The 15,720-nt window shown below is 40.3% G+C and overlaps 1 protein-coding gene across 2 annotated transcripts in view; it reads right to left on the bottom strand.

Annotated features, from left to right (window-relative positions):
* Positions 1 to 511: 511 nt before the first annotated feature.
* LYPD6B (LY6/PLAUR domain containing 6B) overlaps positions 512 to 15,720 on the bottom strand; it is a 48,376-nt gene continuing 33,167 nt past the window's right edge. The window contains exons 2-6 of one of the 2 annotated variants that reach the window (XM_032693077.1): positions 9,189 to 9,283; positions 7,857 to 8,008; positions 6,646 to 6,750; positions 5,643 to 5,773; positions 512 to 3,943 (exon numbers count right to left, since the gene is read on the bottom strand). In XM_032693077.1, the coding sequence (XP_032548968.1) occupies positions 3,779 to 3,943; positions 5,643 to 5,773; positions 6,646 to 6,750; positions 7,857 to 7,971 (516 nt within the window). In that variant the 5' untranslated portion in view covers positions 7,972 to 8,008; positions 9,189 to 9,283 and the 3' untranslated portion in view covers positions 512 to 3,778. The remainder of the gene's footprint in view (positions 3,944 to 5,642; positions 5,774 to 6,645; positions 6,751 to 7,856; positions 8,009 to 9,188; positions 9,284 to 15,720) is intronic. The other variant, XM_032693078.1, reaches the window with a different exon arrangement.

The following is a 15,720-nucleotide window of genomic DNA, read 5'->3' as shown; positions in this document are numbered from 1 at the left end:
GGAAATGTTACAAATGAAACCTTCAGAATTTAACATTTCAGCTGCTGAAAACCCTGAGACTCAGGGATGGACAGATGTGATTTAGAACCTTCAGTTATTAGGAAATATTAATAGTCCATATGAAGAAAAGGAGGATCACTGAGTGTCCAAGAGCAGGTCTGGGATTACTTGACATGTTTTATGTGTGTGAGTGGAACACTTATTTATAGCTCAGGAACAGAAATAATGCACAAACAGAAAGGAATACATTGGCAGTCAAATGTCACTCGGCCAAATCGCTGATTTTTTGACATTTAGGGCTGAAGCCACATTAGGTTTAAGAGAAACATTTAAACTTGGATTAGTCAAAGCATTTTCTGAATTTCTGAATTTTCTGGACTGAAGGAAGTCACAGAGAGAGGGACAGATCTCTCACTGATAAATGAAAACTATAATCAAGTATTCACCAGGTTCTTTTAATCTGTTTTCATTACTTTTCATCTAATTACTTTTAATTTTACTAACTCTTCATATATGGACTTAAAGTAATATTAAAATCCCCTTAAATTCATAAGCATTAGATAATTCCATTTAGGTAAAATCCAGCCATTACAGCATAATAGATACACACATATATATGTATATTATACACATATATGTGTATAAAACACACATAAATACGAGATTTAAGGTCCCTTCCAACCCAGACCATTCTGAGATTCCCTGACATTCTCCAAAACTTTACTTCCACAGAGATGACAACTATGGAAAACACCAAAGGAAACCTGAAATTAAGTTCAAGTAGCCCTTTGAAACCTGCCTGCAAATGCACAAATGAGTTCAGCCATGAAATTATAATCAAATTATAGTCCTCTAAAAGCAAATTGAAAGCTTTCCTTTGAACAAGTGCTACCTGTGGATCTAAACAACTTTTTAAGTTGTTTAAAATCCTGTAAGGAGACAAAGGGCAAAGGACAATTTGGGTTTAAAAAGTAACAGTGTCACATTTTCATTTCCTACCTCAATATCTTATCTAGAAATATGTTAGAATATTTTTCATATGCGATTTCTTTTTGCAAAGATGCAGGTTTGCTCTTCCCACTTCTTCTTCTTGTCCCAAATAAATCCCAACATTATTTAACAAGATGGAAGTGAACCATTCACAGGAGCAGAACCTGCAACAATTTCTCTCAGCTCTTTCAATTCATGTCCCACTTTCTCCATCAATGCAAAATAATCCTTCCAAAAAACAAACAAAAAACCCAAAGAAAACAAAAAAGACCCACAAAAACCCCACAAAACCCTTCAAAAACTCTTTCCAGAAACCCCCCCAAAAACAAACCATCCCCAAAGACCAAGAAACCAACTGCCAAAAAGCCCAAATAAACCCCAGGATGTTCTGTTCTGACCCAAGAACAAAGAGAAAAACCTCAATTCCAGGAATTCCTTCTCACTGACAACTCTCACGGGCTGCTTTCCAGACCTGAGGAATGATGTCCCACTTTGCTGCAGGGAAAACTCATTAATATAATGTTCTCCATTAGACATTTGTAAAGAATTTGATTTACTGCCAATACAGGCTGATAACCTGGGATAGTGGATCCAAAAAATCAAAAAAATAAAATAAAAAAACCCAATAAATATCCCCAAAACCACCCATAAAGCTAAAAAAAGTCCCTTTCTTTTTGCACAAATCTCATCAAACCTCGAGTTTTCCTTCCTTCAAAAGCAACTCAACACAGAAAACTGATGATGCTAAAAATGACCTTAACAAATCACCACAAAATAGAAATACTCCAAAATAATTATGAATGTTAAACACATTTATTCCTTTCTCTCTCCCCGCTCTACAGAAATGGCTTTGTGCTCTGAAATACTTATACTTTTAATTTATTCTTTTTAAACCTTCATCTTCTTTTGATGGGATTTGCTTCGATGATCCTTGTGGATCCAACTCAGGATATTCTATGAAATATAACAGTAAATTTTATTTCCACTTAAAAACCACAAAACTACGCTTTAGTAATGATTCCAGCAATCAAAGTTGGAGAAATGCAAATTAATCAAGTTTTCTTGTCCTTTTTAATGTCTCTGGGCACAGAGTGCCTCTACCAGGATAAATCACCCTCCAAAAAGGGAGGATTGGCATCTGTAAATATTCCCAAAAACTGGGAAAAGCCAAAGCAGATGAAATTCTAAACTATACTGAGGTCAGGAGAGATTTTAATTCAAACTCAGGTTTTGCCAGGAGTTTACCAAGCAATTTTTGTCACCACAAATGTTTTCCACCAGCAAATATTTGAATATTTTTAATCAAAAGTGCCATTTCTGGAGAAGATATAAACCAGTAACACAGCAGACAGGAAACATCATACAAACAACACTGAATAGTGAAGAATTTATCAGTATTTAGGCTTTTAAAAATAAACCTTCTATAGGCTGTTCAGTGCAATGTAAATAATAATAAAAAAATCATATTACACTTACATATCATAAAAAATACACTTCTCTTTCCTCAGCTGCACAAATTGAGGGATTTGCCATTATTCATGAATTATTTTCAGGTTCAAAGGGCATTTAAAGTTATGGATGTGCATAGGCAGGAACATAATTTCCAAAAGGTGTGGCTAATTTAGGCATTAAATTGAACATATTTGAGTTCCAACACCTGTGAACCCCAAGCTGAAATACAGACACCATGGAGTGCCTGAAAATCAATTTTCTCAAATAAATTAATGTATGAAAATGTACATCATCTAAACTCTGGTGTTTGTCAGATTCTAATTGATGAAGGAGGTGAACAACCACCTAAATGAGGAGTCAGACAGTCCAACTATGCAAATAAACCACATTAAGCCCCAGAATATTGTCAGGAAAAGCAGAATATTGGCCCAAACTTTTCAAACAGGATGATGTCCAGAGGCCTGGGGTATCCAACAGTGCTGACCTAGAAAATCCATCAAGGGCAATAATATTTCTGGGAGAAACTTCTTGCAAATCAAGAGAGAACAGAGACTTCTCTCTTTATTTCTACCAAGTGCCCACTTACAATTTTTATGACAACAAAGCTGCTCGGTCGTAGCTGCAGTTTCAAAGTCGTGGGATTCCAACATCACAAAGGTGAAAATCCAGCTGAGGTGAGGTTCAATTGCAAGAAAGTCATCCCTGGGGGGCAGGGGATCAGGAATTCTGGTCATTTTTAGGAATCCTCCATCATTTCACACCGTTTCAAAACCAGAAGGTGATACATTTTGAAGAAAAGCGAGATATAAAGGATCGTTTTGTATTATTGGCAGTAGGAATTATAGCTCTGATCAAAGCAGAAGTCGTCCTCTCATATACGTTCTCTATGAAAACCACGACTAAAGACAAGCTTAAATGCACCTGTTGACCAAGAGAAGAAACTCTGGGTCCTTTATAAGCAGTTAAAAAGCAGTTTCCACGTTGCCCATGGAAAGTTCCCTTTCATCTCAGCTGAGAAAGTGATTGTCACAGTTCTCTCTGTCCAGAAAACACGCCAAGAAAATGTGCATTTTCATCATAAACCAGTAAACTATGACTTGAGTTCACCCCTCCTGCTCAGTCCAAGTGGGTTGTCCTGGAGTTTATTTGCAAATATTTGTAAATATTTCTAAATGCCGGGGGCCACGTGAAGCATCTTCTTTAAAATATCCAAGGATTCCATGATGTGCACTTGCATTTTCTGTAATTAGGAACTACCAGTGATTTCTCCTTGAAGATCCTGACAGTTCTGACGGCCCGTGGACCCTCAGAGGAGGCCTGTGGTGAGGGTGCAGGGTCAGGACAGGGTGACCATCACGGCTGACACCAGCACTGCCACGCTGACTGTCCTCCTGCTGCCACCCGACGTCCTCCGGGCGGGCAGGACGGCGAACACGGCGTTGGTGTCGTTGGTTGGGATCTCCACGTTGCAGATCATGCCCTCACAGCAGGAAACACACTCCTGGGGGGGGGAAAAAGGATCGTCACTGGACACAGGGGAGCTCAGCAGGGGCTTGGGGAGGGGAAGCAGAGGGGCAGGTACTGATCTCTTTACTCTTGGGATCGGTGACAGACCCAAGGGAATGGCTGGAACTGTGTCAGGGAGGTTTAGGTGGATATCGGGAAAAGGTTCTTCCCCCAGAGGGTGGCTGGGCACTGACCAGGTTCCCCAGGGTATGGGCACAGCCCCAAGGCTGCCAGAGCTCCAGGAGGGTTTGGGCAACTCTCTGAGGGACAGGGTGGGATTGTTGGGGTGTCTGTGCAGGCCTAAGGGTTGGACTGGATGATCCTGTTGGATCCTGGATGATCCCTTCCAACTCAGCATATCCTGTGATTCTGTGAACGTTCCTTCAATTGGTTGCCAAGTTGAGCTGAACAGACCCATCACCTCCACTTGGCAGCCTGGCCCAGAGCAGCAGAAGGAGCATTTATGCTGCAAATCATCCCCAAATCAAACACACACCCCAATCAAATCTCTTCCAAATCTTGGGCAGAGCCTTCCTGGAGCAACTCATCCCCTGGTGGTGTCACCAGGCTGGGATGGGATGTCACACAGTGACAAGTGCACCAACACTGGAGAAAATAGAGCCCTATTTTAGCTCCCCTTCTAACACACGAGCTAAAAACCTGCATTTGAACATTCCAGGTTTCAGCTTTCTAAACTAAAAAATTCTGGCTGTAAAAAACTGTCGTTCCCATTCATTTTCCCCCTCAGCTTTTATATTCAGTGTTGCTTTGAGTGCTGAATTCATACTTTGTTTTTCAGTTTCTGGTGCCACAGAACCACTGACACAGCTGACTTCCAAAAGGGAATCTGAAAACAATTTTCCTTACTTGACCCTCCTTACTAGAAAAGCCAAGAGAATAAATGAATAAAATGCCAATTTTTATCTAATCCAAAGGCAAAGAACTGTTCTAAGATAAAGACCTTGCCCGTGACAGGGGCTTGGAATGAGATGATCTTTAACCTTCCAACCCAAACCAGCCTGTGATTTTATGATTCCATGAAAATAGAAGGCAAGTTGCAAACTCATTTCATTCCCTCAATCCACCAAAACCTGTTGGAATCACTGGAAATCGAGTCAGAAGAACACACAGATCCTTTCATATTTAATATGGACAGATCCTTTGATATTTTACATGGACAGATCTGTTGATATTTAACATGGATGTTGCCTGCTTCGTTTTTTGGTGTCTGAAATATTCCATGGTAAAAATAACATAATTCATCTTCACAACTACTGAGGAATTAGTGGGTTATTTATAGCAGGAAATAATACTTTGGTGAGCTGTGTTTGATTATTAAGAATAAACTCCCAACCCAAGGATGAGAGAAGGCAGCAGTTTTAGCTCTTTCTCATGGAACAAAAACTCAAGACAAACAGAGTCTTGCACAACCTCTCTGAGAACTCCCAAACCTCCTTGGGTACACCCTAGAAAGCTCAGGTGTTCCTTCAGGACTTCTTGTCCCACCCTGTCCCACACGAACAGGCAAGGAGGAAGGAAGGGCTGCAGAAACCCCACTTCTATTGTTAAACACCCGGCGAGCGGATCTTGGCACATCCCGCTCGGCTCAGCAGGAAAAACGAGTCCTGGAATGCAAAACTCCAGCCCAACTTGTGCTGCTCTTCCTCGAGGAGCAGGGCAAGAGGAGCTCTTACTGTGTGGCCACTTTCTCCGTGCCGGTGGCAGCCGACGAGGTGACATTCCTCGCCCGTGGCACATTTTTTGGTGACTGACGTGCTCTTCCCGCGGTCTGTGAAGAGATGAACTGTCAAGCAGTACTGAGTGCCTGGAAAATAAGATTTTTAAGAGGTTTATTTGCATTAATAAATGTGTTTAAAGACTTCGGAAAAATATTCCTAGGAAATTCATTATTTTGGCTGCACAAGGCTATTTTCAGCTTGATTAAAATAGCATTTAGCGATTAATTAGTGATGAAATGTGAAGCTTAACTGACCCTTCAAACCTCCAGGGAGGCTGCTACCATTTCAATTCCTTATTAGCACTATAATTTACACATTTATCTTCCATTCTCTGCTCTTTCTGGCAGCACATTCTCGTTTTGTTTCAGACATGTTTCCTCTAATTTACTTCTTCCCCTTTCCCACCATTACTGGGAATATCAGTGCAAAGAAAAATGAGGAAACACATTTCCACTCTTTTCTGTGGATCCATCATCCCCTCATACAGGTATGATATTGGTTATTCAAGTCCTGCTGCTCACAAGGAAGCCACTAAATCTTGGGATGGCATCCAAAGGGAATGGGATGAGGCTACAAAGACAATTTTTAAGATTTAAAATAAAACCTTTAAAATTAACTCCTAGGAAGCCCACAACTACATATATATACACACATAGAAAGACATATATAATTAATATTATTGATATTATATATATTGTTATATTATTAAGACTTCAATGAGTATATTGATAATGTATCATTATATATTATGTATTATACAAAATGTTTTATAAATAATTTTTTCACTGTTGCTTTGCGCTCTGAAACGCTCAAGATATTCACCTCAGCAGAAATTATATGATTCATATCATCAATAACAAGACTGAGGGCACCACAGTTGGCACATTAATCTCATTAATCACACTTCTACAAGGTGGTGAGTCACATTTAAGCCTCACATCAGTCCAGACTTACTCACACTTACTTTCAGGGCACCATCGATCTTCAGCCCATCTGTTACAGCTGTAATTGTCCTCTGCATTCTCACAGGTAAAGCACTTAAAACTCTCTGGAAATGGGGTGGCTTTAAAAGCATCAAAACACAGTAAGTTTGCAAGTATCGAAAAAAACCCCAGAATGTTCAAAATATTACCTGTACACACATATAAAAAACTCACACATTCGCATATTTTCAAGGATATTTCTACTGTTAGAGGAATAAAAGAAGTTTTACATTTCCAACTGGTTTTGCAAGGCCTGAACTTTAAAATATATCCTCGTGTTTTCATTCTTTCCCAAACCAAAATAAATCACTTAAGAGGGAAAAGCAGGAGAGAGAGAAGAGTTTATTTACATCCTCGTGGAGGTTTGCACAGGCACACAAACTCAATCTACATTCAAATGGCTCTGGGTTCCTTTGATGAGGAAAAAAAGGCATCTTAAAAAGCAGATTCAGAGCTTGATTTTCAACTCTGAAGGAGAAGTTGGATCCTTTTAACAAAGGGATCGGGAGGACTGGCTTAAAATCTTATTTACATTATTTAAATCAATTATTTTAAGGTGCACAGCTCCCTGGATGCACATATATATCTAATTTATCTGCCTGTCCTGACTGTTTTAATGATGCAGATAATGAAAATGAAGGGATAGAACCCTTCTGATGCCAGATAAGAGGCCAAAAAAAAATGATGCTATTAGTGACAACTGGCTTCACAGGTCCCACAAGGTTTTTAATTACCTTCAGACTGAATTAATTGCACACAGAACACCTATTCTTTCCCTTCACAAAACCCCCAACGAGATAAAAGACAAAAACCACCTGTCCTGTATTATTTATGAGAAACCCACTGCATAATCTGCTCTGTGGGGAGACATTTCAGAGCCAGAAAAAATAGAATAAAACAGGAAAGACCTTAAAATGTGAACTCTTTCTTTAGCAGTGCCTGCAATTGTTTGTTTTCAAACAGTCAGCTTGAAAAATATTCAAAATGAAGCGCTGTGAGTTGGAAAGCAAAATTGTTATTTTAAACTTTTTCTCGTGTTTGAAGGGGAAAACCACCTAAAACCTAAAAGATTGGAAGAATACGGGGAGTAACTACAATATTAAGCTAAATATTATATTATATTAAGATAAAATATGAAGGGAAAACTAGAGATAGACATTAAAAAAAAAAAAAAGTTCCTACTTACGGTCCAGGGGAGGCCTCACGTCGTAAAAGTTGATGTTCTCAGCTGAAACCCAAATTCCTGGAAGGAGGAAGAGCAGGAGAAAGGCCCCGGCCAGAGTGGGATGGAACAAGGACATGCTGAGGATTATTGCACATGGAAAGCCAAAGTCAGCCCTGGCAAAGGAAGAAAACACATTATTTTGGGGAAATCTGAGGAACCGAGCGTGGAGAACAGCAAATTTCCCATGAAATACGGCTGGAGCCTTGGGAATTCCGTGGGGAGGTCTAAAGGCAGCGAGTCTGAACTGCTGAACGACGCAAAGCTGGGCTGGGAGTGCCTTCTGCTGGCCAGAATCCTGAAACTTCCACAAAATTCAAGTTCACGTTATTCCTTTCCATGTGTTTGCCCTTCCAACCGATGTCAACCTCAAAGATTCCTTGGAAGGTCTCCTAAAAATCGAAATGAAAATTAAACTCCTTTATATCCTGCTTGAAACTGGAATATAATATTAAGAAAGAGAGCAAAAAAGCGGGGAAATGTCATTTTTAACACCACCAGCCTCGAGCCCAAACCAATTCCTTATCTGAGTCAGATCAGTGTAAGATTAGTGACTTCAGATAAGCTCCACAATCTCATTCTGAGTGTAAATCAGATTTATTTAAAGTGCATCCCAAGGAAATGCTGAGGAAAAACCTGGGGATGGCAGGTGAGTTTTGGAGAAGCGCAGGGCGGAAAGTGCAGAGGGAGGAGATAAAATGACACAAAAATACATTTATTTGGTCCCCCCTGGGTCTCTACTAAGGCTTTATGGAGGAGGAGAATTAAGCACTGAACATTTTGGTCAGGTTGGTGTTTAGCTGTCCACACACACACACAGGGATTTGTGGCAAACTGCAGTGACACCGGGGGCTGGTTGGGAGATTAAAAAAAAGCAGGATCAGCCTCACTCCACCCATGCAAATTCCCAGCAGGACAAACAAGCTGGAGTGGAGGCTCCAGCCAAACCAGAGGTGTTGCTTTGGGATGCCAAGGGCATTGGGATGCCAAGGGCATTCCCTCCAAACCCTCCCAACACACCCTGCCCAGGCCCAGGCATCGAACTGAAAAAGTCACCGCAGCAGAGAAGACACAGAATTCCCCACTTTTTCCTATATTTTTTGGTTTGGTTTGGTTTTTTTCTTTTCCAGCTGAGATGGTTTCGCCAACAAATCGAACACCAGAAAGTTCAATTTTATGAACTGAGTATTCAATTGTGATTTTAATCGTGAATTTTGCCATCCTACTGAAGATCTGCTTATTAAATCCTGGCTTTATGACCATACTTCAGTAGATCCTGAGGAAGCCTCAGCTCACCTCTACTCCCACTGCACCTCCAACACTATTTTCTGTAGGATGGTCCAGATTCCTTCTGATTACAGCCCAGAATCTAAAGCATTAAGTAGAAGAGCCTGTGGAAAACAAACAGGAAACCAATCATTATAATTCTGTTTGGAAGAAACTAATTAGCTGAAACACTCTATGTCCTTATCCATATTGAAAACTAAGATAAAAATTTGGGGTTTATAACAAAATATCCAGAGAAGCACCTGAACTACACATTTTGGCTCTGACTTTTTGAGGGCTGTGCTACTGAAGAAATAAAAAATCCCTCCTCCCTGTGACATCCCAATGCCACAAAAGACAAAAAAAAAAGGCAAAAAGTGCAGGAATGAGGCTGCTCAGTCCTTCCATGAGAATGAGTTTACTTCTCTTCCAAGGGAAAATCTTTATCCAATGAATAATGGGATAAACCATTTCACCAAACCACTCCAGGTGAAATATATATTCCACACTCCACAGATATCCAAGCTTTCCACACAAGCTGTGCCCAAAATAGAAGCACTAATCAGGAGCAAGGGAACCTGGAAGAGCAAAGACAACCCTCAGCCTCCTAATTAGAGGTTCCTAATGAACCTAATGAAGCAAACAGGTCCCCTCAATGTGTGGAGTTAAAAATACAACTCCAGCACAAGGAGGTAGCAATTTTCAGAGCCACACATTCCTGATCCTGATTATCCTGTGTCCCTGGACCATCAGGGATCCAGTTTTCCTGACTCCAAGAGGGCTCCTTAATGCACAGAGGCTGCTTGAGTGATGTTGGCAACAACATGAGGAGAATGTTTTTGGGGGGCCAACGTCCTTCTTCATGGATTCTTTGTAAAATAACTCTGTTTCTCATGGAATCATGGAATGCTTGGGTTGGAAGGGACATTAAAGCTCATCTTGTTCCACTCCCTTCCACTTCCACACCTTCCACTAGACTAAGGCTGCTCCAAGCCCCATCCAACCTGGCCTTGGAGACACTTCAGCCCTTTGAATATCTCAAGATATTTATAAATTAGCAACCCAGTTTTAATCAAGTATGGTACTTCTCAAATTAATCAAATTTCAAGCAGCTCGACAGCATTTAATGATTTCAATTTTCCACTGAACTGAATTATTCCAGTGGCAGAGCATTTGCAAAACTCATCCCCTCAACCTGGACCTTCTGCAGCTCCTGCTGGGTTAAGGAAACTTTCCCTTTATGGGGAGGCTGGTGTGTAACTGGATCTGAAGCACCTGGACAGCAAATAAAAGGCACAATTACACCTGTGCCAGTTTTCTACAAATCCAGGCTCTCTCCTACACCCCCACCCCCCGAGTTCCTATCGCTTTCCCAGGACAAGCCGAGGCCAAATGGAAAAATTCAGAGAACACAAACACAAAAAGGCCACTCTTTGGTTGGTGTAAGGCACAGTAAATCGACCTCAGGATTTGATGTAGTCAAAGGTGTCCTTGTTTGCCAACCAGGCCAATAAATAATGGATGTTGTTTGACGTGGGCTTGGTTACACAGCTGCACCAGGAGCCCTTCTCAAATAAAATGGGAAAATATTGGCCAAAAAATGGCTTTCATATCTTATCTGGCATCTTTAAAATGCTTGTTTTCTTCTGAGCCTCTCATCTCTGTTGTGCTTTCATATAATATTATCAGGCAGCGTGAGTAAATGTTTCATTAGGGCCAATTAGGAGCCCTCATTAACGAAGGGAAAAAGCTGTCACAACGTGGAAGATTAACTTATATAAACAAGAGGAAACACGGAGTTCCAGCTTTCCTGGAGGGAGGGAAAACAACCCAAGAGGGAAGGGCTGCTCATATAAAAAAAAAAAAACCAAAAAACAAGAATAAAGAACATCTCAAGAAAACAACCAGGCACACAATGGCTGAACTAATTAGTATATTCCAGGAGGTTTTAAGGTTCATCTTACAGTGGTGTGTAACAGAAAAATAGGAAACTTGATTTCTGATTTTAATAAAATTCCAGCCTGTCTACGTTGTTTTTGCTGGCAGCTCCTGCTGGAGGATTAGCAGATTGAACACGGAGATACGGAATGCAAATGAAACTTCCTGCTGTCATTTAGTAAAAGCAATTTTCAGGTGCTATTAGATAATTGCAAATGCTCCTGTTAAGCCTGTTAAATACCACTTCAGGACATAAGAGCTGGGGAATACACAGGCACCAAGGTATGTGTGTTCAGGGCTGAAAAAGTTAAACCCAACACCTGACGTCATCGGGTGTTCCCTGCAAGGAAGCAGAGAGGCCAAAAAATGAAAATTGAATTTATCTAAAAGGGGCAAAACCCAGCTCCTTGGCTCCCCCATTTCTTAGGGAAAAAATGCCATTTTCACGTTTTCCTCTAAATTTGATCTATAAGGCATCATCTACCCCACTCCAAAATGAAGAAATGGATGGAACAAATGAGAAAAACCCCTTTGGGAAACAGGCATTTAAAAAATCTAAACACTTGAAATAAAAAGGGGGTGAAAAGTAAATATTTTGAAGAGTTAAAAAAACCCCCACCAAAATATTATTGTGGATCTGCAAATTAAAACTATTTTTTATACAAGTTTTACTTTTTCTTACCCACCAAGTTGAAGTCTCTGCTTTTTGACTTTTTGCCTGTTATCACGAGCAGAGAATAACAGAGGAAAACATATTTTACACTCCACTGACAGATTAAAATTGAACTTATCAACATTATTTTTAAACACATTCCTTTATGTTCACCCTTAACAATGGCTGGGATGAAATCTGGGGCTTAATTACAAGAAATTATGGAGTTATTTATCTGAGATCTTAGAGAAGCAAAGCACAAACAGAGCTGGGAATGACAACATCCTTTAGCTCCGGGGATAATGTTGGCACGGGGAGGTGTGATGGGAATGACTGGGAGACACAGAGGTGTCTGACTACACAATCCACCCAACTGCTGTGACTCTGAAATGAAAATAATGCCTGATTACCAAAATAATGTCTGATTAACATGATAAACCCGAGAAGTACCACTGGAGTGAGGTATTTGCAAGGAGAAAACATGTAATGAAAGCTGCATTACATCACATTCCTCTTATAGCCCAAACTGACATTCACTTAAAATTCAGAATCCCTGATCATCTGTAGAAAATAAATTTATGCCATCTCACAATCCACTGCATTACCAGCTAAATTTAAATTTTTTCCAGCTAAATTTCCTATTCTCTTCTGCAAATATTCCATCTCCTCAAAGAACTGCCCTTTGGCAAAGTTATGGATGAGCAAAAGCTTTTACACTTGAGCTTGGAACAGTTTACATTACAGGTAAATGGTTTAAATCTCTCTCTCACCTGTGCCTGACTGGAAATAGGAACTTAATATTACTCTAGGAAAAAAAAAAAAAAGGGGATTACAGGACTAAGAAGTGGTTTTTCTTTTCTTGAGCACTTTCGTACAAATAAGTTTAGAAAATTAAATTTAAAGGACATATTGAATGTAGGAGAGAAGAGAAGAATGTGATTTTCAGTATTTTTCTTCTACAATTCCAGCCTTGGACCACAACCAATAAAAGACACCTTTAATCCTTCCAAGGTACTCAACTAAACCTCTGGTTTTAGATGGAACCTTCTCCCAGGTCACAAAAGGTTTGGTGTCGTGGGAGCTGAAAGAAGAGGGAGAAAAGGTAAAATACCTCTAATTTTATTGTAAGAGTCCAAAGAAAATGCCCTTCAACTGACACTCCACTGAACCCACAGGCACTATATTTTCTACAGCAACACAACACCAGAGTGATTATTTTGCCTTCATTTTCCCAAGAATAAGAAAATGGCCAAGAATCACAGAATGTCGGAATTTTTTAGGTTGGAAAAGGCCTCTGATATCCCTGAGTGCAGCACCCCAAGGCCTTCCTGCCACCAGTTTATGACAATAATTGTACTATAATTGGGAAAAAAACCCCACAGAGAGTCAGGTTGATATTGGCAGGGTTTGATGTGTGAGATTTATGGTGTTGATACCATCTCTGCCTCGTGTTTACACCAGCTTGGTGTTCCTGGGCAATCCTTGGAATCCTGTCAGCTCCTGGAATGCACCAGGAACCACTGTGAGAGCTTCTGGGAAGACACCAGCAATTCCCAGGGCTGCTATTCATTGCCCTCAATATTCATCCCCCAAACTGAGAGTGGGTTGAGGCTTAGCACATGTGTCTATCCCTGCTGGAAACTTTCCCCTCAGAGTATTTTCCCTAAATCCCACGGGAGACATCCACTCTTACATTTATGCTGGATATTTCCATACTGGCTTTTCCCTACGGTACAGTCTCCTTTTTTTGGTTTGGTTGTTTTTTTTTTTTTATATGGTTTTATTATAAATTGTAACTTAACACTAATGGAGAAGAGCTGATGAAAATCCCCTCCCCTTGGCAGCACTCTGGTTCCTACCACCCCTTCCAGCTGAACTTTTCACTCCCAAATTTGCCAAAGGGGGAGCTGAGCTGATCATCAGAGAGGCATTTTGATGATGTCCTTCAGGAAAAAAAAACTCACCTGACAGAACCTATCTCCACGTGTACTTGATGGCATTATCCCCCTCGGGAAAGGCTTGTTTGGGAAACAAAAGTTTGGGAAATGTGATCCCTGGAAAATCAAGATGAAAGGGGCGAGGAGAACCGGCTTTGTTTTCCCGAGAGGACTCACCGAGTCCGATTGGATTCCTCTCGTGGTTCCAGGCACAGAAAAGGCTTCAGAGGGATTTGTTGGGTTGGAAATGCTTTAAATGAGCCACTCTCAGCAAACTGCTGACCCATCCAACCTCAGCCAGGGGAAGGTGGCTTTTCCTTCCCATCAACACCCTAATCCAGACAGCTGAAAGCAGCAGAAAGCAGCAGAAAGCAGCAGAAAGCTCATTCCGGTTTTTCCTGGCTCGGAACCGTTCCCCACAAGCAGCCTTTGGCACAGTTTGGTGTTTGAACAGCCTCTGGTGCATTGTGAGAGACAAGAGATTTCGAAGGGAGGGACAATACAAACATAACAAGCTCCTTTCACAGGTCCACAAAAGCTCTGTTGACATCTATGGCATAACTTCAGCTCCAAACCCAAACTCTGCACCCGCCGTTTTCTTCCTCTGAAGCTCAAATTTCTGGACTAGAAGCACATAATTTCCACATCCAGGGATGCAAATTGGCATTAAGCATTCATAATGGAATGGAAGGATATTTAATTTAAATTATTTGGGGGGAAAAAAATTAGCTTTGTACAGTTTCTCTCACTGACCTTCACCATAAATATCCACGGTCTGGGACAGGAATCACAAGCCTATGGAAAGCAGCTGGAAGAAAAATCACACTTGGAGGTCCCTTCTAACTCAAGCCATTCTCTGATTCTGTGATTTTATGATCCTATGATTTTAAGATTCTATGATTCTATTATTCTAGGATTCCATTATTCTATTATTCTATGAGTCTATGATTTTATGGTTCTATGATTTTAGGATTCCATGATTTTAGGATTCCATGATTTTAGGATTCCATGATTTTAGGATCCTGTGATTTTTCAGTTCATTGCATTTGCTACAGATTCAGCTTTGAATATTACAGTAGCTAAGGAAACATTCCCAAGATTCAGAAAGAAAAAAAACCCATCCATAATATTTGCTATTTTCACCACTGTCCAGGACAAATAGCATTTCATAGCATTTTTTTCCCAATGGTTTTCATTAAAATGTCATTCTCAGCTTAGTAGCCCACAGAATATTAGAAGGAAACAGGTAAAAGTCGATTGCAGGAAAAAAAAAATCCCATCCTGACCCTTGTTTTATTCCCTCCAAAGGGACAGGGACACCTCTTCTCCTCAGCTTTTCCTGCCTCAAAAGCCTCATGACCGTGGTGGGATTCAAACCACTGATCCTGGTTTGGTCCAGAACAAATATTCCCTTCACCCTGACACACATTTCCCATTTTTATTTCCTTATTTCTTCAATATGATGCAAAAATTGTCTCCATTGCTCGAGGAGTTCACATAATATATATATATATAATTAAAGTGCCAGGATGATTCTGTTCAGCACCATCCCTGCTCTTCCATCATATTTTCCAAGCACATTAAAGCTATTTACACTTCCAGTAGTCTTTCCCACCTTCACACCTCTGAAGAAATCACCTCTAGCTCGTGGGTATTCCTGGCTGGTACTTCTCAAAGCCTAATATTCATAAAACCTTTCAGCCAAGTCAATGGAATAATAAAACAAAACACAGGATATCATTTATAATCTGAATTAAAAGCCAGTTTTCATTCAACTAGAAGAGCAATAAAAATAAAGTCTCTTTGGGCACTTATCTGCCCCGAAGACACTGATATATCCTTAATTAAGCTGGTAATGTGGCACCAAGGACCAGTAAGAAATGCCCTGGATGGGGAGATTTATTCACTGTACAGATTACCTGATTTAATTTGACAAATTAAAGGTGCCAAATTTTCTGTTTCCTTCATTTCCTGCTCCCAAATCCAGAGCAGTGCTAAACAGAAAACCATTGCACGTAGAAAAAAAAAAAATTAA

Source organism: Chiroxiphia lanceolata, chromosome 7 (genome assembly GCF_009829145.1).
Source record: "Chiroxiphia lanceolata isolate bChiLan1 chromosome 7, bChiLan1.pri, whole genome shotgun sequence".
Lineage (NCBI taxonomy): Eukaryota > Metazoa > Chordata > Aves > Passeriformes > Pipridae > Chiroxiphia > Chiroxiphia lanceolata.
Note: the sequence above shows the minus strand (reverse complement) of the source record. Positions and strands in the feature narration are given on the sequence as shown.